General features: G+C 35.2%; 1 protein-coding gene and 1 pseudogene across 1 annotated transcript; one reads left to right on the top strand and one right to left on the bottom strand.

The window, feature by feature from the left end:
- Positions 1-6,086: 6,086 nt before the first annotated feature.
- On the bottom strand, positions 6,087-6,182 carry LOC120087431 (U6atac minor spliceosomal RNA; annotated as a pseudogene).
- Positions 6,183-12,413: 6,231 nt separating this feature from the next.
- LOC120086532 (large ribosomal subunit protein uL2) lies at positions 12,414-14,601 on the top strand. The gene is made up of 2 exons (XM_039043231.2): positions 12,414-13,099; positions 14,116-14,601. The coding sequence occupies exons 1-2, from the start codon at positions 12,660-12,662 to the stop codon at positions 14,456-14,458; spliced, it is 783 nt and encodes a 260-aa protein (XP_038899159.1). The 5' UTR covers positions 12,414-12,659; the 3' UTR covers positions 14,459-14,601.
- Positions 14,602-26,596: the final 11,995 nt, after the last annotated feature.

Raw genomic sequence — 26,596 nt, 5'->3', positions numbered from 1 at the left:
TTGTTGAGTAATAATTCAAAGGGATCAAATAGGAAATTATACTTTGAATTATAGAATTACAATGAAATATACGATCAACCAACATTTATCAAATTTGAAAAAGGGTCCGAAGAAAATTCCCTCACACGTGGAGCTTCCCTTTGTTGCCATTTAAACGTTGATCTTATGAAAATCCCTCGAGTCCAACAAAACCACATCTGGATCGACCTTGAAGAACACAATGGAGGTTAAAATTGTTAGAATCTTTGCTCTGATACTCAAATAAAAAAGGCAAAAGCATACCTAAAACCACTTGAACAATCAAACTTCTAAAGTTACCTCATAGCTTATAGCTGGGAAATCCTCGTAGCAAGAAAGCACTTCACAAATCCCATTTTTGGTGTAATTCGCTGAAATTGTGCGAGCAAGAAGCATGATTATCTTCTACAGAATGAAAGCAAATACCTTGGTTTTATGAATAAATATAGTTGAATTACTATAAGTTCTCCCATTTTTGGGATTTGGGAGTCGAAGATTTGGTGGGTCTTGTCGGTGAAAATGGTTGATTTGATCTGTGATTGAAGGGATTGACGTGAATAGCATCAAGGATGAGTAACCATATTATCAAAAGAGGGAGGAAAGGGATGGAATTGGATGTATTCATGAAATGCGAGTGCAGAAAAAATGGAAAAATGGAAACAAAGTATAAATTCGAATTCAAAGTATTTACCTGTTTTTTATTACAAGATATTTTCATGTTATCATAAAGTATTTACATTCAATGCTTAAATTTTGATTGATTTCAACCTAATTATAAACTGGGATGTCTTTCAGTTTATGTCGATTATTTCAAATGGGGTTTGTCAAATATTTTGAAATATAAGTTGAACCTACAAATACATTGTCTAGGAAGAATTGTAGATGTCTAGGTTTATCGATTTTGTTGATGTGAAGTCAATGTATCTAGCATTACGGTATTGATGTAGTAGAAACGTAGTAATCGTAGTGATCATTATTTTGATTCGATCCTCAATAGTTGTGGGTTTTACATTGTCACCGTTAAATCAAAGATTTAAGAACAATAGTAACTTGCAGAACTTATGTTTTCTGTTTTTAAATCAATTTTGATTTTTTTCCTACCTTTTGTTTTCTGTCCATAAAGGTTTTATTTAGACGTGTTAGTCTTTCTTTGGTCATTATCTTTTGATTTTGTAATCTAGAAATTTAGATTTTATTTGTTGTATTGATTTATTTTCATTAAATCTTCCTTTATTTTTTATCTTGAATTATTGGATTAGATTCGACAACTTTAGATTTTGCGTAGATTCTGCATTTAAATATGGTGTAATTCTGTTAATTATTAAGAAGAGTATATTTGTCCATATTTTCAATTAATTACCGTTTATTTAATTAAATATTTTAAATTTAGACATTTTTTTTAATAGAATATGTGTTTAGGCATTTTCCAAAAATGCCTTTTGAAATTAGACATCTGTCCAGTTACCTCAAGGAAAAATTGGAAAAATTGGTTAAAAGACCTATATTCAATACCCAAAATATATTTTTTTTTATCGATTTGACCTTTTGCTTACCTCATCATCAATCAATTTTACAAAATTACCAAGCTCCGATGAGTCCACACGAACAACTTTGGTTTTCTTCTTCTCTCCCTCTATTCAGTTTGTGTTCAGAGTGAGTAAGAAAACAAGATCGTGAGAAAAAGGGGAGAGAGGAGAGTAATCTATAAGAGGAAAGGGAGCAAGAGAGCGAGAGTGCAAGAGTGAGAAAAGCTTATTTTACATGCGTAAAACTCTCTTTTAGTAATTTCACCTGAATTTGACGTCAACAAGGAGGAATAGTAGATTTGGAAAAATAGCAAATCAACTTTCCTTTTGTAAAAATGGCAAAATAAATTAAAAAATAGTTAATTACAAAATTGTAAAAGTCTATACTACCCCTCAATCATTCATCTGAAATGTTATTATCTTATTAAGAAATATTATTAAATACATTGTAATTATAACATACTAACATACATTTAGGGTGTCAAAAACCATTAACCAATTCATCTTCCCAATGCCAAACCTTATTCAACACGAAACCATCCAAGAAATAGAGACATGCATCAATCAAAGTTCAAAATTGAAACCCACCGGTTGTTTCAACTTCTGAAAGCCAAAATCTACTACCTTATTAAGAAAGATTGTTAAATAAACTTTAATTAAAACATACCAACATACCTTTAGTATGTCGAAAATCACAAGCCAATTCACTTTCCAATGCTAAATTCTATTCAACACAAAACCCACAAAGAAATAGGAACACATGTCCATTAGAGTTGAAGATTGAAATCCACCAGTCTTTTCATCTTCTCAAAACCAAAATTCTTTTCCATCCATCACTTCAAAATTAATAATCGGAGAGTGAGAAAGATTTCATCGACCTTCATCTGAGAGTGAGCCTAATAGTGTACAATGTTGAGGAGTGAGAAAGGTTTCATCGACCTTCATCTGAGAGTGGAACCCGATAGTGTACAATGTTCGATCAAATTTGTTGTTGATCGTTCTCCATCCGACAGTGATAAGTTCCTAAAATCGTAAGTCATGATAGTGGTTATTTTCATCTCACTTACCATTGAACAAAACCATTAATCTAGCCATGCAATAAGACAATAAAAAAAAAAAAAAAAAAAACTAATTGCTATGTAATTACAAATTGACTATGCTCGTTTATAGCGTAATTTAATGAAATATAGGGTTGATTATGTGAATAAAGATAAGAAGGTATGAACTAAACACTATGACAAACAAATTTAGAATAAAGAATAAGATTCCAAATTTAAAAATAAAAATAATAAATAAATAAATAAATGAGATGTGGTATAAAATTTTATGTTTAAAAGAAATCTATGATAATGATAAAATAATTTTAAAACCATGAAATTTAGTTAAGATTAAGAGAAAATATAATATAAATATAATAGAAAAATTAATATAATAGTTAGAAAAATTAATATAATATGAGATCTTAAATTTCAAAACAATCTTTGAAGATAGAGCATCTACAAGATTTGAAAATCCAAAACATAGGAGATGGTTGAGATACAAAATTGGAATATAATATAAATAGTCAGTTAGAAAATTAATATAATATGATATTTTAAATTTGAACACAACTTTTAAAGATAGAACATCTATGGAATTTGAGCATTCAAAAGAATTTTTGAAGATAGAAGATACTTGGGATACTAATTTGGATTATTTTCTAATTAAATTACGAAATTTATGGCAAATTAACCGTATGAAAAGAAACACTTAATTGACGCTGAAAATCTAAAAGGATTTCAATAAAGCCCACATTATATATTCGATAAGTTCACGTCATTCACTAAATTGATGACAGAATTTCAAATTTGTGACCAATTAAGAGTTGACATGTGTCTCAAAGTGAAATTGAGGACAAATTCTGTGTTTTCATATGACGTCGATTGAATAAAATTAATTTCGACCAATTTGACACTATAATTTGGGCGTTGGCCCACCTTACGCCCAAATATGAGCTTAAGGTGGGCCTAAAACGCCAAAATAGGTCTAAAGACCCGGCTCAAGTAATTAGGCTCAAAGGCTAGACCCAAGTCCAATTAAATTAGGCCCAAAGATCAGACTCATGGGCCAATCAAGGCCAGGCCTAAGCCCATGAAACCTATCAGGGTTCTCTATAAATAAAGAACTCCTCTTATTTGCAAAGCCAGCAATTCTATAGAACTTATAGGAAATTCTCTACAATTAGAAGACTCATTCTGAATAAAGTCCTTTAAAGATTCAACCAATTCTATCTTCAAAGAGCCTAGAGAGAATTCACCAAAACTCCCAACTTCCAAGACTTCTACTTGTTCGGTACTTTTCTTCTTCAAGTCAAGCACATCCACCCAACTGATAGATAGATAATCATAGGATCAAGTACTAGAGATCGAACCACATCGCATCAAATTAACCTCAACATCAACATCAACTCAAGTTCAACTCCACAAAACAAGTTTCTCCAGAAGCCTCGTGCGAACACTAATCCTCCAAGAATATCAACAAGCCCGAAGGTCGATCATTCAAGAACATCAACAAGCCCAAAGGCCAATCGTCCAAGAAGATCGTCAAGCCCAAAAGTCGATCATCCAAGAAAATCAACAAGCCCAAAGTCGATCACTCGAGAAGATTAACAAGTCCAAAAACCGATCATTCAAGAAGATCAACTAGTTTAAAAATTATAATTTATTTTGAAAGTATCAAAATACTATGTATTAGAGATTGTACTCACTTTCCACAAAATTAATACAAATACAAAGTTCAAGTTCCACGAAATAAATTTCTATTGAAATCTCGTGTGAACAATGAGAAAGTTAATTAGAAAAATTAATATAATACAATATTTTAAATTTCAAAACAACTTTTGAAGATAGAAAATCATAAAGATACTAATTTGGATTATTTTCAAATTAATTCACGAAATTTATGGCAAATTATATATTCGATAAGTTAACTAAAGTTGTTGGATTAATTACTTTTTAACTAAAAAGGCCGATGAGGCCATTTTAAGATTAAAATAAAAGTGACTCGGGTGCTACATATAAATTTTAACATATTCCAAAACAATTCCGTGTTTTGCTATTTTTTCAAATGAAAGTGTAATGTGTACTATATGACTGAATATCTCCTTTTTAAATTTTTAAATTTTTGACATTTTTCTTAGCTCTTCATGAAATAATTTTACAATTTTTCCATTATTTCTTCTTCTCCTTGTTCATATTCTTCTGGTGCACTTCTTCTCCCGTGCGATTATTTTCAATGAGACCATGCACCGGCTTTGGCGAGTCCATACAAGCAGCTTTGGCCTTCTTCTTCTTCTTCTTTCCCTCTATTCAGTTTGCGTTGCAGAGCGAGAGTAAGGGAGCAAGATCGTGAGAGAAAGGGAGAGAGGAGAGTGATCTCTGAGAGGAAAGAGAGTGGGAGAGCGAGAGTGAGAGTGCAAGAGCAAGAATAAGAAAGGAAGAAAGCTCATTTCGCATGCGCAAAGCTCTCTTTTGGTAGTTTTACCCAAATTTGATATAAACAAAAGATAAAAAAAAAAAACCTCATTTTCAAAAAATAGGACAAATCTTATTTTTCTCACAAAATTTAGGTCATCCATTCCTACTTCCAAAACCTTTTATGATGCAAAACCATCTATGAGACTTTACTATAAATCTTAGGCTCTATTTAATCTTTCGCCATAATCATACAAAATCTTCGATGTTGAAGATCTCTTCTAAACCTTTGATGTCGGTAATGTGAACGAAAACTAACGTGATTAGTTGGTTGTTTTGACATATACTAGTAGGAATCCTTCAATTATTCGAGGTATATGTTCTTTATAGTAGCATGTATATATGTTCAAGATTGTTTGTCTTTGTATTTCTATATCACATACCCCTCATGTTTGGAATGTGAATGCTTATATGGTCATTTTCTCTTTTATATATATATATACTGAAGTTCGATTGATTGAGAAAATTAAATATCTATACTAGACTACATATACGATATCTTTAGAAGTCATAAGATCAACTTTAGTATATACTCACTACTCACTAGCATGCATCTACAATATGCTTTAATTTATATGATTCAATACCACAAATTGTAGTTTATATACGTGCAAATATATTATATATCTTTGTTATGCTAACATTTGTGGCATATATGAATTCATATGTATGTTAAATAAATTTTGGTACATACATTAATATGCTTTCTATGCATATAATATTCATGTCATTCAAAATTAGGTCCATTTGGGTATAATTTACTATGGACTTAAATTGGTTTAGATTTTGGATTGAAGCGACTTTTTTTTTTCTTTTTGAACCATAAACGACTTTGATTACTTCGCATGATGCAATTTATAATGGGACTAGTTTCATAAATGGAATTCAAGCCCAAAATAGTAGCATATTGAGTACAAGAATAAAATAATTGCATATATAGAACAAAAAATGTTAAAAGACCAAAAAACTCACGTCCAGTCACTATTTCGCACGTTGTTTCTCGATTCTATCAGTGATAGCTTTCAATTTGAGAAATGTGCTATCCATATGTGTTAATAGGGAAGCCTGAAGGCTATTCTCGACCCTGTCAGGTGAGATGCCAACCATCTCTCCTTTAATTGAACACATTTGAGAAGTGTGCTATCAGTGGCTATCACTGATAACTGCTATCAGTGGTAGCTTTTCGATTTGAGAAGTGTGTTATCAATTGTTATCATTGATAGTTGCTATCAGCGATAGCTTTCAATTTGAGAAGTGTGTTATTAGTTGTTATCGTTGATAGCTACAATCAATGATACTACTATCAGTGATAGCTTTCAATTTAAGAAATATGCTATCAGTTGCTATGATTAATAGCTGCTATTAGTTACTATCAGTGAATATCACTTATAGCTGCTATTAATGATAGTAACTGATAGTTGTTATTAGTGATAATTTTCAATTCGAGAAATGTGCTATTAGTTGCTATCATTGATAGTTGTTATTAGTGATGTTGCTATTAGTTAGAGCTTTCAATTTGAGAAATGGGCTATCAGTTGCTATCACTGATTTGTTTCTATTAATGGTAGCTAAATAGTAGTTATCGTTGATATGTTTCTATCTGTAGTTGATGTTTTTTGTTGTTTGAATTTGATATCATGTTATACTTTGTTGGGATTAGTATCCTAAATCTCTTGTATTTTCGTGGCTTGTAAATTTTGTACAAACAAATTGTTATTAATAAAATAATTGTTATTTTATGATCATACACTCAATTCCAATAAACTAAGATCCTAGGTTATTTATGCATTTTAAACAAGTATGTAAAGACATACGGGTGGATCTTGTTTAAATAATAACCTAAATGGTTTGTAGTAGATAAATAAGGTTGGGTACCTTATCTTGGTGACACTACGGATACGGCCCGCTTTGTAGATGTTATAAGTATTGGAAAGTGCTACAAATGATCTGATCCTGATCATTCATGTGGAGACATGTGTACGGAGGTATCTTATATAAAGAGTTTGTATAAGACTGAACCATGAAATGGTTAGTCTCATTATATAACACTGTTAATAATAGAGACTTACATTTCACCAGGATGACTATAGGTGACATAACCTGAATCCTTAGTGAGTTGTGAACAAAGTCCTTTAATTTGTATGGGTGAGGGTGGTTAGATTGTCAACTCAATAAGCCTACCATTTTGGGGATTTGTCTGATTGGGGAGCTGGGAACACAACTACACAAGATAGAATTCACTCATTCACTGATATTGGGACAAGTAGATAAATTGTTCTCTTAAAGGCTGATTTCGGGGCTTAAACAATGCGGCCACACCCTCTCCTGGTTCGAGAGGACTTGGTCATAGTTGGACTATGACTTATTGTTCATTAGAGGAATCAGTGGTACTTAAGGAGTTAGATATAACTACAGGAGCAAAACGGTAATTCTGACCCAATTGTACTTACGAGCAATTATCTAATGGGCACAAAAATATATCTCTAGTGCGAATAGTGCAGCTCTCGATCTTTAATGGAACGACCAACAGTTAATGAAAGTTGGGTAATTTAATTGAAGAGTTTAATTAATTATTCAAATATCATTGGAGTTTCAATCGGCAGGTCCATAAGGTATTCTATGTAGCTCAACTGGATTTAATTGAGAATTAATTATTGGATTAATTTGAATTGTTTAAATTAAATGAGATAATTATTTATATATGATATAGTTAATTAAATTGATATATATATATATGTGTGTGTGTGTGTGTGTGTATGATATATAATTAATATAAAGTATTATGAGAGGAATTCAAATATGATTCGAATATTAATTATATGAATAAGATTCATGTAATTGAATTTAATATAAATATGATTTATGTTAAATATCATAAATAGTTGAGAGAAAATAAACCTATAGAGTATATTGTATTTGATACAATATGTAACTATAGGTTATGTGTTATATGCGAATTAAAAGAGAGGGAGATTAGTATTAATTTAATTAAAAGAGAGGGAGATACAACTCCCTCCCACTAATCTCTCAACCTAAACGTGCAGATGGAGTGAATGGAAGGTGAACATTGATGTTCTTCCTCAATTCTCTAAAGAAAAATAACATAGCCCACAATTCCTGTCAATTCTCAACCCTAAAGAATACAAGAGGCTCCATTTGTGGTGGTGTCCCAACTGGAAGATCGGATCGAGATCTATTTGAGTGAATATGCGAAGAAATGTTCTTCAAAAGTATGTTTCTTCTTCCAAATTCCTTATCCAATGCTGTAAAATTAAGATATTTTAATACATATCCTTATGCTATTTGTTCTGTAATTTTAACAATTATGTGAAATAAGAAAAATGAGAACGATCCTCACTTTCCGCATCGAAACCTTCATTGGTTCCATTCAGTTTGTAAATAATCAAGGTCTTTTGATTAATTTTTTGATACATGTAGTGTGTTTGTATGTCGTTATTGATGCATATAGGTATAGAATGATATCCTTCTATTTTTTTTATTTCAATCTTTTAATAAATGTTTCTAAAAATGGTGCAAACTTGAGGAGTAAAAAAAGTAATTTCTTTCAAATTCGTTTTCATATGCTATTTATATTTAAAATTTCGTTATAATAATCAAACTTGATGATTGACTTGTTGGTGTTAAGTCACTTATGAGTTAGGCACTTTCAAGTACTGGTTTGAAACTCAATCTCGCAATTCTTTTTTTTTTTTTAAATGATTCTAGTGGAAAATGAGAATATGAGAGAGAGAGAGTGGAATGTTTGGAGAGATGAGGAGATTGAGAATGGAAGCAAAAACTGGAGAAAAGAAAGAAAATAAAAAAAAAAAATCTAAGGAAGAAAAAAAATTAAAAAATTAAAAAAAATTGGAGAAAGGAATTTTTTTAAAAAAAGGAGAAAGAAAGTAAAATAAAAATGAAAAGATGAAAAAAAAAAGAAAAAGAAAAAGAGAACAAGAAAGGAAGAAAAGAAAGAAAAAAAAAGGGAGAAAATGAAAGAAAATTAAGGGGGAGAGAGAGAGAGAAAATAACACATGTAAAAAGATACGGGAGGGTAAGATTCAAAATTAGAAAAAAAAAATCAAAAGTTGACACATCAATACTTCCATATTTGCAAATATTTTAAAAATGTATTATATTTTTAGATTTTTTTTCTTTATTGCACTATCTATTACAAATATCCGTTTATAATTTCAGGTCCAATCAGATTAGTGGTCAAATTTATTGATTGTGGTCTATACTTAATTACCATATAATTCGATAAACTTATTGTTATCATCAGATGGCCATAAAGGAAACACGTGGAAATTTTTAGTTTGCCATTCATTAGTCACCAAAGTTTAGTTTAGGGTAGAGTTGGCAAAAATCTCCGTGGAGTCGGGTCCCCGCAGGTCCTTACCATGATCGGGGTGGAGAATCTCCGTTTTCACCAGGGATGGGAGTCAAACCAAGGATTATAACCGGGTCCCCGATCTGGGATGGGGAGGGTATCCCCACCCCGTCCCCGACCAACCTCGACCTCGATTAATTTTTTTACAATTTTTAATATATATATTAATCTTACAAATAAATATATATAATGTATAATTATATATAATAAATATATATTAATTTTATAAATATTTATATAATTATGTATATTACAAACAACAAATTAGGGATGGGTCCCCACAAGGACCCGTTTCCCCCGGTGGGGAATCCCCGTCCCCTTCCCTGTGGTGGGGAAGGAGGTGGGGATGAAGGAAAATACCCCGCGGGGACGGGGATGGGAAATCCTACCCACCACTCCGGTCCTGACCCCATTGCCAACCCTAATTTAGGGGCACTATAATTCTTAATTTTCCTTAAACAAATAAAATAGGTTGTTGTTATGACGTGTCAAATTTTAATTGCCTAAAATTTACCTATTTTCTTTTTTAATACCCATCCTTTTTTTTTCTTCTTAATTTAAAATAAAATGTCATTAAATTAAATAATTGTCTATTAGACTTCAAAACTACAATCCGTTACTAGTGTGCACACTAGGTATCTCTATAAGAGAATAATGTTTTTGGCTAATTTAAATTAACAACATTTTCAACTCTTTTCATTAGTCAATATAAGACTTATAATTAGGGGATGTACGTAGGCTGGGGTTGGGTTGTAACATATTTTTGGATCAATTTGAAAATTCAAGTGGATCAAATTGGCAATCCAAATTATCCAAATATGATCTCCAACCCAACCCTCAAATTTTAGGTTTGGTTGTTGGGTTATTATTTGTTTTCTTTCTAATTTAAAATACTTAAATTTACCTACAATACATATATGATAACTAAAATCTCATAAAACTCAATTCTTATATACTAGATATCTATAATATCTATTACAAACTTTATACACAAATAAAAAAAAACATAAATAATTCACATGTTAATCAATTCTAAAAGAAATATACATATATTTTTATTAATATATATGTCCTTAACCCAACAAAAATAGAAAAATCAACCCAATTTAATCCAAAAATAAAACTAACCAAACCAAACCATTATAGTTTGAGTTGGGTAATCCAGATTGTACGGGTTGTTGGGTTATTTGAACACCTCTACTTATAGTCATTTTTTAAACTTAAAAAATTAAAACGTTAGTAACTCCTAGGCCAAAAAAAAAAAAAAAAAAAAAAACTCAAACTTCAGAGATTAAAAATGATATTTGACATACATATACATATATATATATATATATATATATATATATATATATATATATATATATATATATATATATATATACATGCATATATAATTTATTGGAACCGCTAGTTTATTTTAGTTTTGAGTTAGCATAATAAAAATTAAAAAAAAAAAAAAAACCTTTTCAATTTTTTTTTTTTTTTGATATAAAACAACATTCTCAAATTAATTAAAATAACAGAAGTTTATGAGAGTTTATTTTAAGACTCAGTAAAATCAATAATTTCAAATTGTTCATTACCCACATTTTTTTTGTTTTGCTAATTAGTCATCACATTTCCTTTATTTTTCTTCGTTTTTTGATTTGAACACTATGGAATAATTAATTTACATTAGAGTCGAATCAATTAAAAAAATTATTTGATCTTAGATTAATCATAAGATCAAAATGAACATTTTGAAAATAACAGGACTAAGGTAAGCAAAAGCCAAGACTACAATAACCAACATAGTATGTAAACTTTTTATGTATGAGAAGTATACATATTTCAATAAATTATAATATTGACCCTTTTCAACTCAATTAATACTCACTTGAGCATACTTAATTTGGTTAAGCAAAAACGAATTTGGTTCAATAATGATTGATATATGACTTTATTGTTTAGAACTAAAAGGTTTGATCTTCCATCACCCACATATTTAATAGAAAAAAATGTTTCTAAAAAAATAGGAAAAAATTTATATTTAATGATTTAAATGTGAAATTGAATAACTACGAGCATAATTAAAAGAGATAAAAAAGAGCAAATCAAAAGTTTTTTTCTCTCTCTTCGAGGATAAGAGGAAATCAAGATTTTCTAAGATAAGATAAAAGAAGACATAAATATAGATAGATATAGTTATATTTTTCTAATAGTTTGAATTTTTATATAATTTTATCATCTACATTTTTTTTTTCCAAATTCATTAATTTTTTTCCCGACATTAATAATTTAAACTACTTTTTTAAAGTTTAATTTCAAGGACACTCTTAAACAAATGTTATGTGAAAAAAATTTGTACATATGACTAAAAAATTAGGTTAAAAATGTCAGATGACACAAGATGGGAAGAAAATATCGAAGGATCATTTACTGACGTCAAATTCAGGTGAAATTACCAAAATATACTCACGCACACAGAAAAGCATCTCACTCTCGGTCATTTTGAGTCTCGGACTCACTCTCTCCCCCTCGTTGATGATCCATTTGCAAACATCTATGGAACAATGGAGCGTCTTATTCTCCCCTCTCGCCTGTCTCGCTCACACTAGTCTCACTTCTCGTTGGTCTCGCTCTCATCGATCTCACTCTTGCTGATTTTGCTCTTCCTTTTCTCACTCACAAAATCACTCTTCTTTGTGTCGGAGTTGCTCTGTGAACCCAATGTATCAGAGAAGAAGAAGACAAAATAGAAGAATAAAAGAGGGGGAGAAAAGAAGAGGAAAAAGAAAAAAAAAATCTTAGTAGCGTGGAGAAGAAAGGAAAAAGAAAAAAAAAAAGAAAAAAAAGAGCAGTTTGATAATTTCACGTGATCATGACATCAAGAGAGGGTCATTTGACATTTTTTTTTAAAAAAAATTGGATTATTTGCCATTTTAGACCTTTAAAATAGGTGGTGTTATGCAATTTTTCCATGTCAAGTAGGGTGAAGAAATTGAAAATATAATCTCATAAGGAATAAGAATATATCCTTATGAAGGACAAAGCCACAACAAATCCAAACAAGATTTATCATAAACGCGTGTCCAAACATCAAATCTAGGGCAACCTTCCTTCTCCTCTAAAAACCCTAATCTCATTCCCTTTATCATTCTACCGCCTCGTCCCTTCCCGTTCCCCTTCCCCTTCCCCCAAACCTCCGAAAACCCTAATTCCCATTCTCCAATGGGTCGTGTGATCAGAGCACAGCGTAAGGGAGCTGGATCAGTCTTCCGCTCTCACACTCACCACCGGAAGGGTCCTGCCCGTTTCCGCTCCCTCGACTTCGGCGAGCGAAATGGTTACTTAAAAGGTGTGGTCAGTGAAATCATTCACGATCCGGGCAGAGGTGCGCCGTTGGCCCGCGTTACCTTCCGCCATCCCTTCCGCTACAAGCACCAGAAGGAACTGTTCATCGCCGCCGAGGGTATGTACACTGGTCAGTTCGTTTACTGCGGGAAAAAGGCTAATCTTGTTGTTGGTAATGTGCTTCCCATCAGAGCCATCCCTGAAGGTGCCGTGGTTTGTAATGTCGAGCACCATGTTGGTGACCGAGGCGTGTTCGCTAGATGCTCTGGTGATTATGCTATTGTTATCAGCCACAACCCAGATAATGATACCAGCAGGTAAATTTGGATTTGTTAACTTTGTTTTTTGTTTATCATAATCGATGCATATTTTTTTTAAGAACTTCTGGGTTTTTTTTGCTCCTTTGAATGTGCTTGTGTATTTTGCATTCTGAGATGGAGGATTTAAGATTTCTGATCTGGGCTACATATTACGTTTCTCGTTTCTATTAATTTTCTATCGTAATAATCTTTTTCTTCATTAATATGAAAAGATCTATTATGTGAAATTAGTTTTCTGTGTACTAAAAGTTCCATTTGTTTTCGAACTGACAAGAAATGATGAAATTGATTTGTGGGGATAATCATATTGGCACCATGAAGAAATTTTTGTGAGAACGATGGTTGGGATGGAAGAGGATTATTTTTGAAGGAAAATAAGTTGAAAGCTTTATGAGATTGTCAATTCTTTTAGCCTTTTGTTAGCCTTTTGGAGTGCATAGTGTAAATCTTTTGCAACTAATTCTTGTTGTCAACTATTCCTGAATGGATTTTTCCAAATCCTTAACCATGTTATATGGTTTTCTTTTCTTTGTTATACCATCACTTGGTTGATGATAATGTCGTGCTTCCTTTAAAAGAATATTGTTTATCTGTGTCGAGGTAATTTTTAATTGTGTTTTCTGACAGCTGCTTATTGTTAGTAACTTTACAACATGGTGTTCCTCCTTCATGAACATGAACATCAATTTGAACGGATTTTTTAATGATAGGAAACCTCGTACTCCTTTAGAATACAAACTCTCCACATTTAAGTTTACTTGCTGAGTGATTTGTTAGTGCTGGCTATCGTGTATTCAGTTCTCTCAAGAAGGCACATGTAGAGCGCCCCCTCTGGAGTGATCATATCTGTGTCAGGAAAAAAGGGAAAGACTGAAGGAGATTAGTTTTCTGTAGTCAAATGCAGTTGTGTTTTAAAATGTTCACTAAATTTTGTTCCTTGAGTATGAGATTTTTAGATTTGTTTCTATTCCATTCCTAATATGCCTTCGATCTTAAAATTCTGTCTTTTGCAGGATTAAGCTACCATCTGGAGCCAAGAAGATTGTTCCTAGCGGGTGCCGTGCTATGATTGGTCAGGTTGCTGGAGGAGGAAGAACAGAGAAGCCTCTTCTCAAGGCAGGTAATGCTTACCACAAGTTCCGTGTCAAGCGTAACTGCTGGCCCAAGGTTAGGGGTGTTGCTATGAATCCAGTTGAGCATCCCCATGGTGGTGGTAACCATCAACACATTGGTCACGCCAGTACTGTCCGCCGTGATGCCCCGCCTGGTCAAAAGGTTGGTCTTATTGCTGCCAGAAGAACTGGTCGGCTCCGTGGACAGGCTGCTGCTACTGCTGCCAAGGCCGACAAGGCTTAGAGCAATTCAACCTGTTCAATGCTTATTTTGCCTAATCCTTAGCCCCATTTACATTATGTTTGATTGGATTTGGATTATTTTGAAGACCGTATTTAGATGTTTTTGTTCCTGAGTTTTGTTACAAATATCCTTTTTGAACATAATCTCTCCCTTGTTTCTTGTTGCTATGATGAATTTGATAGCATGAACACCAAGGTAATATCTCTTAAAAAGGATGGATATTAGGTTTTTTATGACAGGTTCTGGGAGAACAATTTCTAGCCAACTACTAAAACCAGTTTACAAGTATATCTGGTCACGAGACAATCCATCTAACCTTGGCTAATAAGGGGTTGGTTTATGTAATTGAAGCTTGTAATATGATCATGTTCGTCCTTTTTGTTCCTACTGTTTACATTCACAACTTGTATCGTTATGGTTGATGGTAATGGTCGTTTTTAATATGATACAACATAAATTACTTTGGTTTAACTACTTTGTTTTTCATTCTTATTTTTACTTTGAAGATAAGAATTTAAGTTGATTGGTTTCTTCTATTTCTGTATCTATCTAGTTAAGGAGAAAATGCTGTAGACTTGGAAGTTAAACATAGAAAGAATTTGAACAAAAATAGGACTACATTTACAGAATAAATTCGTAATTTTATTATGAAAGCTGTTTTTCGTTGTTTCAGTCTTCTACAATTTGTTTCTCATTAATGTTTTCGTTCCATCTCGAGTCTTCCTCTCACGAAGCTTTTCTATCCTATTCTTGATTCATTTCTCTGTGTTATACTCAAACATGTTATTGTTCTCACAATATTTGGCTTCTTTCTCCATTTCAACTAAAACCTTTCAACTCTTTTAAAACTGATCACCAAAGTCTGCTGACCTGTAGGCTGTATGGCCTATACTTTTCAACCAATCACCACGTTAGAGATAATACAATATACACGCATGTCACGTGTACCACTATGTTATATGTCATTGCCATATCACTTTTTAGTCTGCATTTTAACATAATAATAACAATGACGTAAGTCGTTTTAAAACCAATTTAGGTTGGGTTAAGAATGTATTTTCAAATGTTTAATTTAAAATGTCATTTTAAAAAAAATTAAGAATGTTTGATAACTACTCAAAATAGTTTTGGAAGTGTATTTTCAACAATTTTTATGTTTATATAAAATTAACTTCTTTGATATACTTTTTTTTCCCAAATCAATCCAAATGGACCCTTAGTTTAATGATAAAAGAAATGTATTAGCAATCCTTCATTAATCCCACAACTTTGTTAATAACACTCCTTAGTCTTTGTATTTTTCAAATATGTAATACTTTACTTTTTTAATCTTAATTATTAACAATTGTTAGTCTTTACACAACATTTTTCTAACAATTTTGTCTTGTTGGTGCACAAATCTCGTCTAGTTCGTCTATCTTCAGGTATAACTCCTTTAGTATTAGAAATTTGTCCGAATTAACCTGCAAGAGGAATTTGCATAGTATGGCGAAAACTTGGATACACTCTAATGCCTAAGTTAGCACACGAAGTCAAAGTGTTTAGTTCGGTTAAGCACCTAGAATATTTTTTTAACCCTTCAGGTATAGAAAAAGACTATTTATTGAGTATGTTGTCTGACATTCGCTCGAGACATGTGTAATATTAAGGATTAGTTCTCAAAGTTACAGACTTCTAACCAATGAGCTTGGCTCAGTTGTTACTCCTTTGGTGATAATAGAGGGAGCTTGGTGTTAGATTCAGGAAGCAAGCAGCAGAAGTAAAACATGATCATAAACATTCTAATTCATTAATTTTGGCTTCAAACTAAGCACACACATAAACTAAAAACAGAGTTTCAACACTAACCTTTGAAGTACCTTCGATTCACGATCTTCAGCTGCAATCTCCTTTTCTTTGGAAGTGAACCACTACAAGGTCTTCCCTACTATTCTCTTGGTGCCTTAAATTAAGTTGTGGGACTAAAAATAAGCTTGAATCGAAGGAAATTGGAGAAGAGGTTACTAGTTTTACATAGTGTGAAAAATACTTCTTTAAACACAAATTCTCAGCTTCAACAACAATGGCTCTCTTCTTCCACTCAAAATTTTAACTTTATATTGTATGACTTTCATGTAGCTAATAGCCTTGTATGAATCACAGCTCATGCTTGAATAATTGAGCTGCAGAAGAATGGAATTGTGTGTAAGCTGCTACAAATTGAAAGTGGAAAAATCCCACTTTTTGCGTTTCCAATTTTCTTCTTTTAATTTGAAAATTTTAATTTTAATTTCTAAAATAAAAAATCATTTCAATTAAAAAATTAAAATTTTATTAATTTTACAAAATTAATTCAATAATTTATTTTCTAATAAAATTAATAAATTAATAAATTAATAAAACAATTTAATTAATTTTATTGATTTAATATCAAATATTAGATTAACTCGTCACCAATTCCATTACCATGAATCTTTATGAAGGAAATCAGAATCACAATAATTTCCATGAGCAGCGAAACAAGGCTATTCCAAATTACAACCATGAATCAACAAATCATTTACAGTCGACTTCAAACAAACGGTTATGCGATCGTCTAGCAAAGCTATGCTATCGTTTTGTAAATTCTGTACGATTGTTTAGCTCGCCCAACCGTCATTTAGTAAATCTGTATTTACTTGACGACTTACGTGAGTTTCTTTTCGCGGAGAGAAGACTCAAATTCCTTTTCAAACTCTTTGTAAAAATTCATTTTCAAAATAGGAAACTACTTTCTTTTTAAACTCACGGTTAACATGATCCAATAATCGCCCACTACTTTGGTTATTTAAAAGAAAAAGTATTAATTATCCAATAATTAATATTATTATAAATATAAATGATAATCAACTTATCATACTATATTCATAACCTATAGTTTTAATATTTCATCTCATGAAACATATAAACCATAGTTCTTTTTCTATTCCATGGTACTTAATGTAAATTTCATTTATATCAATCCTCCACTAGATGTATCTTATACATCATACCGATTATATCATATATAATCAAAATACTTCTTGTCAATTTGAACATTTCAAATCAACACCAAGAACTGATCCTCAACAGAATCCAAGCTACCAAGGGGACCTCATGGACCTGTAGCTCCGAAGCTCCAACGGTACGTGAATAACTGACTAAACTCTTTAGTCACGGGATCCACCATCCGTTAACTGCCAGACACTCCACTAAAGACCAATAGCTGAACTCTTCTTACTACAGATATATTATGTGTCTATCTTAACCAATCAACAGTGCGACAACCCTTCACAGATCGCTTGTAAGTACAACTGGGCCAATAACCGTTATGCCCCTGTAGTTATATCTGTCTCCTTAAGTACCACTGATCCTTCTAATGAACATAAGTCATAGTCCTACTATGACTGAATCTTCTCTTCCAAAGAGAAGCTGTGGCCACTATGTTCAAGCCCCAGAATCAACCCTTAAGGGAGCAATCTCTCTACGTATCCCTGCTTCGGGAAAGGAGTGAATTCCATCTTGTAGATTGAGTTCCCAGCTCCCAGATCAAACAAGTCCCCAAAAAGGTAGGCATTTTGAGTTGGAAATCTAGCCACTCTCACCCATACTAATCAAAGGACCGCCCTCAAAGGCAAGAGTTCCCAAAACACTCAGGATTGAGGTCGTGTCACCTATGATCGTTTAGGTGAGATGCAAGTCTCTAGTATCAACGGCGTTATATACAGAGTCTAGTCATCTCGTGGTCTGGCTCTTAAACAAACTTTTTGTATAGGACACCCATGTTCCACGTCTCCGCATGAATGGTTAGGATGTACCATCTGTAGTAGTTTACAACACTTGCAGACCTCTATAAAGTGGGTCGTATCTGTAGTGTCAACAGGATCAGGTATCCCACCTTAATCCTTATACTACAGACCGATTTAGGTTATCACTTAAGACATGATCCACTTGTATATCACATATACATGCTTAAGTTTACATAAGATTACCAAGAAGCTTTGTTGATTGGATATGAGTAAATGCCAGAATTAAATAACACTTATTTTATTCATTGAACAATGTATATCTTTACAAAACAACGAGTCTCCAAGAGAATTAGGACACCAATCCCAACAATATCCCACTTGTCCTAATGACTCGGGAGACTAATGTACAATATACAATATAAACTAGGGCATACCCAGTATCATCTCCTACATGCCCTAGACAAGATGTCGCATGTCTTGCAGACCCAGACTCTCTAGGTGACCCTCGAACACTTTAGCCGTGAGGGGATTTGTAAAGGGATCACCAACTTTGTGCTCCGATGCGATCTTCTGGACTATCACATCACCGCGACGCACAATCTCCCTGATCTGGTGATATTTTCGTTCTATGTACTTACCTTGACAATGACTCTGAGGCTCTTTCGAATTTGCCACAACCCTGCTGTTATCACAATAAAAAGTGATAGGAAAATCCATATTTGAAACGACTTCCAAATCTGTAAGGAACTTCCTCAGCCAAACAGCCTTTTTAGCTGCTTCACAAGCCGCTACGTATTCGGCTTCCATAGTGGAGTCCGAGATACATCCTTGCTTGATGCTTCATTAAACTACAACCCCTCTATTCAGAGTAAACACTGACCCCAATGTCAATTTGCGAGAATCTCGATCGGTCTGAAAGTCAGAGTCCGTGTATCTTGTAAGGATCAAATCCTTATCTCCATACACAAGTATGTAATCCCTTGTTCTCCAAAGATACTTGAGGATTGTCTTGATCGCCATCCAGTGATCAAATCCTGGATTGGACTGATATCGACTGATAGTCCCTACTGCATAACAAGTACCGGGTCTAGTACACAACATTGCATATATCAAGCTTCCTACAGTAGAAGCATAGGGAATCCGTCTCATCTCTTCAACCTCTTGAGGTGTCTTAGGACATTGATCTTTAGACAGAACGATTCCATGCCTGAAAGGTATCAAACCCCTCTTGGAATCCTGCATCTTGTACCTGATCAACATTTGATCAATGTACGATGCCTGAGACAGGGCTAACCATTTGTTCTTGCGATCCCGAATGATCTGGATCCCGAGAGCATACTGTGCCTCTCCCAAATATTTCATTTGGAACTGGTTAGCTAGCCAACTCTTAATGTCAGTCAGATATCCTACATCATTCCCAATGAGTAGGATATCATCCACATATAGTATCAGGAAAGCTACTGAGCTGTTGAGATCTTCTTGTAAACACAAGGCTCATCAACATTCTGGTAAAAGCCAAGCGACTTGACAGCAGTGTCAAATATGATGTTCCAAGATTGAGATGCTTGTTTCAACCCATAAATGGACCTATTAAGCTTGCAAACTCTTTTCTCTTGATTTAGAAGTACGAAGCCCTCTAGTTGAGTCATATAGATGGCCTCCTCAAGACTACCATTAAGAAAAGCAGTCTTGACTTCCATTTGCCATATTTCATAATCATAAAATGTGGCTATGGACAGAAGAATCCGGATAGACTTAAGCACGACAACAGGTGAGAAAGTTTCCTCATAGTCAACTCCCTCAACCTGGGTATAACTCTTTGCCACGAGCCTAGCCTTAAAGGTTTGCACCTTTCCATCTATACCTCTCTTTCTCTTATAGATCCACTTACACCCAATAGGTTTGACCCCATCAGGTGGATCAACAAGCTCCCAGGCGTTATTGAAGTATATAGACTCCATTTCTTGGTTCATGGCTGATAATGGGAAGAAATACACGTTATCATAGTGCTAAGTTCTTAAACAATGCTGGCTTGCATTGATAAAACATGTTAAATTGCGTCCAAAAAGCATCAAATTCATAATATTGCGGTCGCATGCATTCATCGCATAGGAACAGTTGATTTTTGTATTTTTGTGCAGAAAATGCATTGACGCAAAGCGGAAATTGCGATCATAGAAAATCATTGGCCGAATACAGCATTACCGCAAGGCTTTGAGGTGATTTTGTTTGCAAACATTTGCTCGAGAAGGATTGCCGCAACTTGGTCGGCGCAATATGGTGGACGCATCTGGGTGAAAGGCATAATTAATCACGATGGGACAGAAAGTTAATGATAGTCGAATCCGAATTAAGTTGACAGCCGTTAACGATAACAAGTACCATCAGCTTTTTGGTGACAAATATTCAGTGCATCAGTCAGGGAATTAAAGCCATCCCATCTGTGCAATCATAAGAAAGAAGCCGCCTTCACCCCGAAGCCCTATAAATACAGAAGGCATCCTTTAGAAAAGAAGTTTGGTTACTTAGGAAAAGTTTCTATAGAATTTAGTCTTTGTCCATAGTTTTCTTTTATCCTTAAGGCGGAGAAAGGGAAGAGCCGATACACCGGAGATCGCTCAGGGAAACTCGAGAGAGAACCTCGAGGCGAAGAAGCAGAGAGCGGGCCAAGTCTCATATTTATGTGTGCCTCATTCATCCATTAGAGATACGCGGGAGGGTAGTCTAAGGACAGGATCTAGGCTTGGGAAGGTCAGGTCAAAATCTAGGCTTGGGAGAGTCATATTAGAACTGCATAAACAAGAGATGGGGACTTAGAGATAAGCTCTGTTTGCCAACTTGCATCGCATGCATCCTAGAAATGGGAATGATGATACGTGGTCGCCTTGTTTGTGTATCATTGCATAGACAAGAATTAGAGGTTTATGTGTAGGTCATATAGACATCTTTGCACGTACGTAACATGCGTTATAGTCTTAGAAGCCGTGGCATTCGCACCGAGAGGTGGTTTACTATTGTATGCCTGTTGCATGATCGCAAAGCATGAACGTATTCTAAGAAGTGTTACCCAAAACTTTTCTCAACTCGTTCACCACATACTCATCACATCTTCAGTTTATCAACTCTTTTCAAACTTCGCCGCATTTTTTATTTTTCATTAATGCAATCAATAACAACCTTAACAATTATTGATTTATTTAGTTACCGCAAAGTATTCATAAAAATTACCATCGCAACCTATTTTCACAAGTCCCTGAGTTTGACCCTAGACTTACCAGGAAACTCAGTGGGGTTTACACTTGAATTCCACTGAGGAAACTTGAGTGCTCAACGCAATTCCACCATCGCATATCATCCATAATTCACTTTATAAAACCAAGCATCAAGTTTTTGGCGCCGTTGTTGGGGACTTCGACAAAATAGTGTGCTAATGATAATTTTTCTAATTTCTTTGCAAACTTTTAATCTTCGGCGAATTACGACTGGAGATTGAGAGGACGTTTAGACAAAGATTAAGAGACTGCTAACATCAACCACAGTCAAATAAAGAAGAGATGGCGGAGTAGCCTTAAAATGGAGCACCAAACAAAAATAATGTCATGGCGAATCCAATCCTGCTGGCAAACGATCGTAATAGACCCATTAGGGACTATGCATCACCAAACCTCTACGATTTCTCTCCAGGAATTATGAGGCCTACCCTCGATGGAAGCAGATTCGAAATGAAACTGGTGATGTTGTAGATGATCCAGATTGCAGGATAATTCGGAGGCCGACATGGCGAGGACCCGCATGTTCACCTCTGAAGCTTTATTGAAATCTGCAATACTTTTGTGTTCCCGAACATCTCTGCCGAAGAAGTTCGACTAACTTTGTTCTCATTTTCTCTCTGTGATCAGGCTAAGAAATGGGCATATTCTCTCAAACCGGGAGAGATCACTTCTAGGAACAGGTCGTAGAGAAGTTTATGAAGAAATATTTTCACCTACTGAAAATGCCAAACGAAGGAAACTAATTACAAATTTTGAACAAGACATGGACGAATTGCTCAGCGATGCCTGGGCGAGGTTTAAGAGGTTGGTCAGGGATTGTCCACACAATGAGTTGCAGACTGCCTTCAAATAGAAATTTTATATCATGCTTTGAATCTCGATTCGTAGACCACTACCAATGCGGCAGCCACTGGTGGTCTGCTTGATAAAACGTATGACGAGGCGAAGAATATCTTGGATCGCATCTCTAAGAACCATGAAGATTGGAGAGAGAGTGACCAGAGATTGAGAATCAAAGACAATGAAGCACGTAATGGTGCTATTGCTTCACTACAAAACTAGATGATCGCAATGATGAACTTAATTTAGGGAATTGCGATCAGCAGCCCAACACCCACAAAATGGGCAAATCAACGCAATCAGTCAAAACACCGCAAGGTGTGCAACTTGCGGTGATGGGCATACAATGGAAGATTGCCCACAAAATCCACAGTCCGTTTACTTTGTAAAAAATAATCCCTTTTCGAATACATACAACCCCAGGTGGAGAAACTACCTGGAAGAATTAGCAACAGAATTTCCAACCCGTGGCGTAGAAAGAAGGGTCACCAGGATTCTTCCCACGCAACAACGGTCAGACAAACAATCAAACAAGTAGCTCACAACCACCGCAATCCTCTTCCTTGGAAAGCCTATTGAAGCAATACATAGAGAAAAACAAAACTGTGCTTCAAGGTCAGGCTACGTCCATCCGCAATCTAGAATTACAGATGGGCTAAATTACGAGTGAGCTGAAAAGTAGACCACAAGGGGCTCTGCCAAGTTCAACAGAACTCTTACGCAACCTGGGGGGACCAGGTAAAGAGCAATGTCAAGTTGTGACATTATGAAGTGGGAAGACTGTGGAGGGAGAAAAGAAGAAGCTTAGTCGGACAGCTCCTATTGCGGCTGAACATGAAATTACGGTGACGCAAGAAGAAGAAAGAGAAAAAGAAGCAGTAGAACCAGAGGTTACATCGACCTCAAAGCCAATTGAGACGGGGACCGTGAAAGTGCAGTTACCCTCTTTCCCGCAGAGACTAAGGAAGAAAAAGAATGAAGAGGTACAATACCAACGTTTTCTATCTATGTTAAAGCAATTACATATTAATATTCCTTTCAGTGAAGTGATTGAAGAAATTCCTGCCTACGTAAAGTTTCTGAAGGATATGGTAACTAAGAAGAGGGGCACTAATAAATTTGCTACGGTGGCGTTAACACAAAGTTCAAAATCAATAATTCCACCGAAGATGAGCGATCCTAGGAGCTTTACTACACCATGCTCCATAGGAGGACTGTACATCGGGCAAGCATTGTGTGACCTTGGAATCAGCATCAATTTGATGCCTCTGTCGATTTTTAAGCAGCTAAATGTGGGGTAACTTGTCCCCACGACCGTGACTCTCCAGTTGGCCGATCGATCTCTGGTGCATTCAGAAGGAAAGGTGAAGGATGTGCTGATCACTATTGACAAATTTATCATACCAGCCAACTTCATCATATTGGATTACGTGGCCGACAAAGGTGTGCCCATCATCTTGGGGTGACCATTTTTATCAATAGGTCGTGCTCAGATTGATGTGCATAAAAGGGACATCACTTTGAGAATCAACGGACAGAAGCTCAAGTTCAACATAATTCGTGCCATGAAGTATCCGGATGAAGAAGACCTGCATGATTCAGATGACCAGAATTTGATTGAGGAAGAAAATTTTGATGAAGAGAATGAAAAAGAGGATGCCAACACATTCGTTGCTACCTGTAATATCATAACAAAAACAAACAAGGAAGAAGAAAATATCGCAAATAAAGAAGAAAAGCCAACAGAAAAATAAGAAAGAAAAATAACACAACCATCCCTAGTAGAACCACCAACACTGGAATTAAAGACCCTGCCGAATCATTTAAAGTACGCTTTTTTTAGGCAGAATGAAAAGCTGCCTGTTATTATTTCCTCTGAGCTAAACGAAGACCAGGAGAATGCGTTGTGAGCATTCTAAGGAAACATGTGCGAGCAATTGGCTGGACGCTCGCCGACATTAGAGGAATAAGCCCAACATATTGTATGCATCACATTCGTCTTGAAGAGGACCACAAAGCAACGATCGAACATCAGTGCAGTCTCAACCCTGCGATGAAATAGGTCGCCAAGAAGGAGATAATTAAATGGTTAGATGTGGGCATCATCTATCCTATAGCAGATAGCACGTGCATCAGCCCCGTGCAGTGTGTGCTGAAAAAGGGCGGCATGACAGTAGTCCCGAATGAAAACAATGAATTAATATTGCAAAGAACCATCACTAGGTGGTGCATTTGTATGGATTACCGCAAACTGAACGCGGCCACAAAGAAAGATCATTTCCCTCTGCCATTCATTGATCAAATGCTAGACCATCTAGCTGGAAATGACTTTTACTGCTTTCTGGATGGTTATGCCGGGTACAACTAGATTATGATAGCTTCAGAAGATCAAGACAAGACCACATTCACCTGCCCATATAGGACCTTTGCTTTTTGCCGTATGTCGTTCAACCTTTGCAGTGCACCAAACACGTTCGAAAGGTACATGATGGCCATCTTTTCAGACTATGTTGAGGACTCTGTCGAAATCTTTATGGACGACATCTCTGTTTATGGGAACACTTATGAAGTCTTTCTAGCCAACTTGGAGAAGATATTGAAGAGATACGAAGATACGAATCTGGTGCTTAATTGGGAAAAATGCCATTTCATGGTGAAGAGGGCATAGTGTTGGGACACAAGGTTTCTGGGATGGGTTGGAGGTGGATAAAGCAAAAATCGAAGCAATTGAAAAACTTCCACCCCCAACAAGCGTGAAGGCTGTACGAAGCTTCTTGGGGCACGCTGGGTTCTACAGACGCTTTGTTAAAGATTTTTTCGAAAATAGCACGACCATTGAGTGCGTTGTTAGAGGCTGACAGAAAATTTGATTTTGACAACAACTGCCTCAACGCATTTCGAGTTTTGAAGAATGCGCTGATTACTGCACCCGTACTAATTGCACCTAACTGGACACTTCCTTTTGAAATTATGTGTGATGCAAGTGGGTATACGATGGGGGCAGCTTTGGCACAAAAGAGAAAAACAATCTTGCATCCCATCGCATATGTGAGTAAAACATTAAACTCTACTCAGACAAATTATACCACCACAGAGAAAGAGCTTTTGGTGGTAATTTTTGCGTTGGAAAAATTTCGAGCATATCTGTTGGGGACAAAGGTACTCATCCATACTGATCATTTGGCAATAAAGTACTTAATGAAAAAGACGCAAAACCGAGGTTGATCAGATGGGTTCTCCTCCTTCAAGAATTTGACATGGAAATAATTAATCGGAAGGGGAAAGAGAACCAAGTTGCGGATCACTTGTCTAGATTGTAAAACCTTGAAGTTGACCGCAATGAATCAGAGGTGAGTGCGGTGTTCCCAGATGAGTAGCAGTTCCATATTGAAGAACTACCGTGGTATGCAGACATAGTCAATTATTTAGTTTGCGAGCAGTTTCCTGAAGATTACACCTACCACCAACAGAGAAAGCTCAAACACGAATGCAGACATTATTATTAGGATGAGCCGAATCTGTACAAAAGGGGGGCAGACCAGATTTTGCGATTATGCGTACCGAACGCTGCTCAACAATGCATATTATCGCAATGTCACGACTCACCATATGGTGGGCACTTTGGAGGGCAGCGCACCGTAACTAAAGTTTTACAGAGTGGATTCTTTTGGCCTACATTGTTTAAGGATGCAGCTGACTACGCAATGAAGTGTGATCAGTGCCAACACACAGGTAACATTTCATGGAAACATCCAATGCCAATGAACACCATCTTGAAGCTTGAATTGTTCGACGTATGGGGGATTGATTTCATGGGACCATTCCCTCATTCGAATGGTAAACATTATATTTTATTAGCCGTCGATTATGTATCCAAATGGGTAGAGGCAATAGCATGCACAGCAAGCGATGCAGCGGTCGTCTCCCAATTCCTGAGGAAACATATTTTCACTCATTTTGGCACTCCCCATGCCATCATAAGTGATGAAGGGTCCCACTTTGTAAACCATAATATCAAGGAGCTGCTGCGCAAGTACAACATTCTCCACAAAGTGGCCACCGCATACCACCCATAGACGAATGGTCAGGCCGAGGTGTCCAATCGGGAGATTAAGCTGATACTCGAGAAGGTAGTAAAGCCTTTGCAAGGAGATTGGGCAACAAAGCTTGATGATGCATTGTGGGCATACCGGTCTACATTTAAAACACCAATAGTATGTCCCCATATGCGTTGGTATTTGGTAAGGCGTGTCACTTGCCTCTGGAGCTGGAATATAAGG

This window comes from Benincasa hispida, chromosome 9 (assembly GCF_027475165.1).
Source record: "Benincasa hispida cultivar pf3 chromosome 9, pf3_genome.v1.1, whole genome shotgun sequence".
NCBI lineage: Eukaryota > Viridiplantae > Streptophyta > Magnoliopsida > Cucurbitales > Cucurbitaceae > Benincasa > Benincasa hispida.
This window is presented reverse-complemented; position numbering and strand designations above follow the sequence as displayed.

Coding starts and splice junctions, on each gene's coding strand:
- LOC120086532 (XM_039043231.2), top strand. CDS start 12,660: ATGGGTCGTGTGATCAGAGCACAGCGTAAGGGAGCTGGATCAGTCTTC. Junction 13,100..14,115: donor CCAGATAATGATACCAGCAG/GTAAATTTGGAT, acceptor TGTCTTTTGCAG/GATTAAGCTACCATCTGGAG.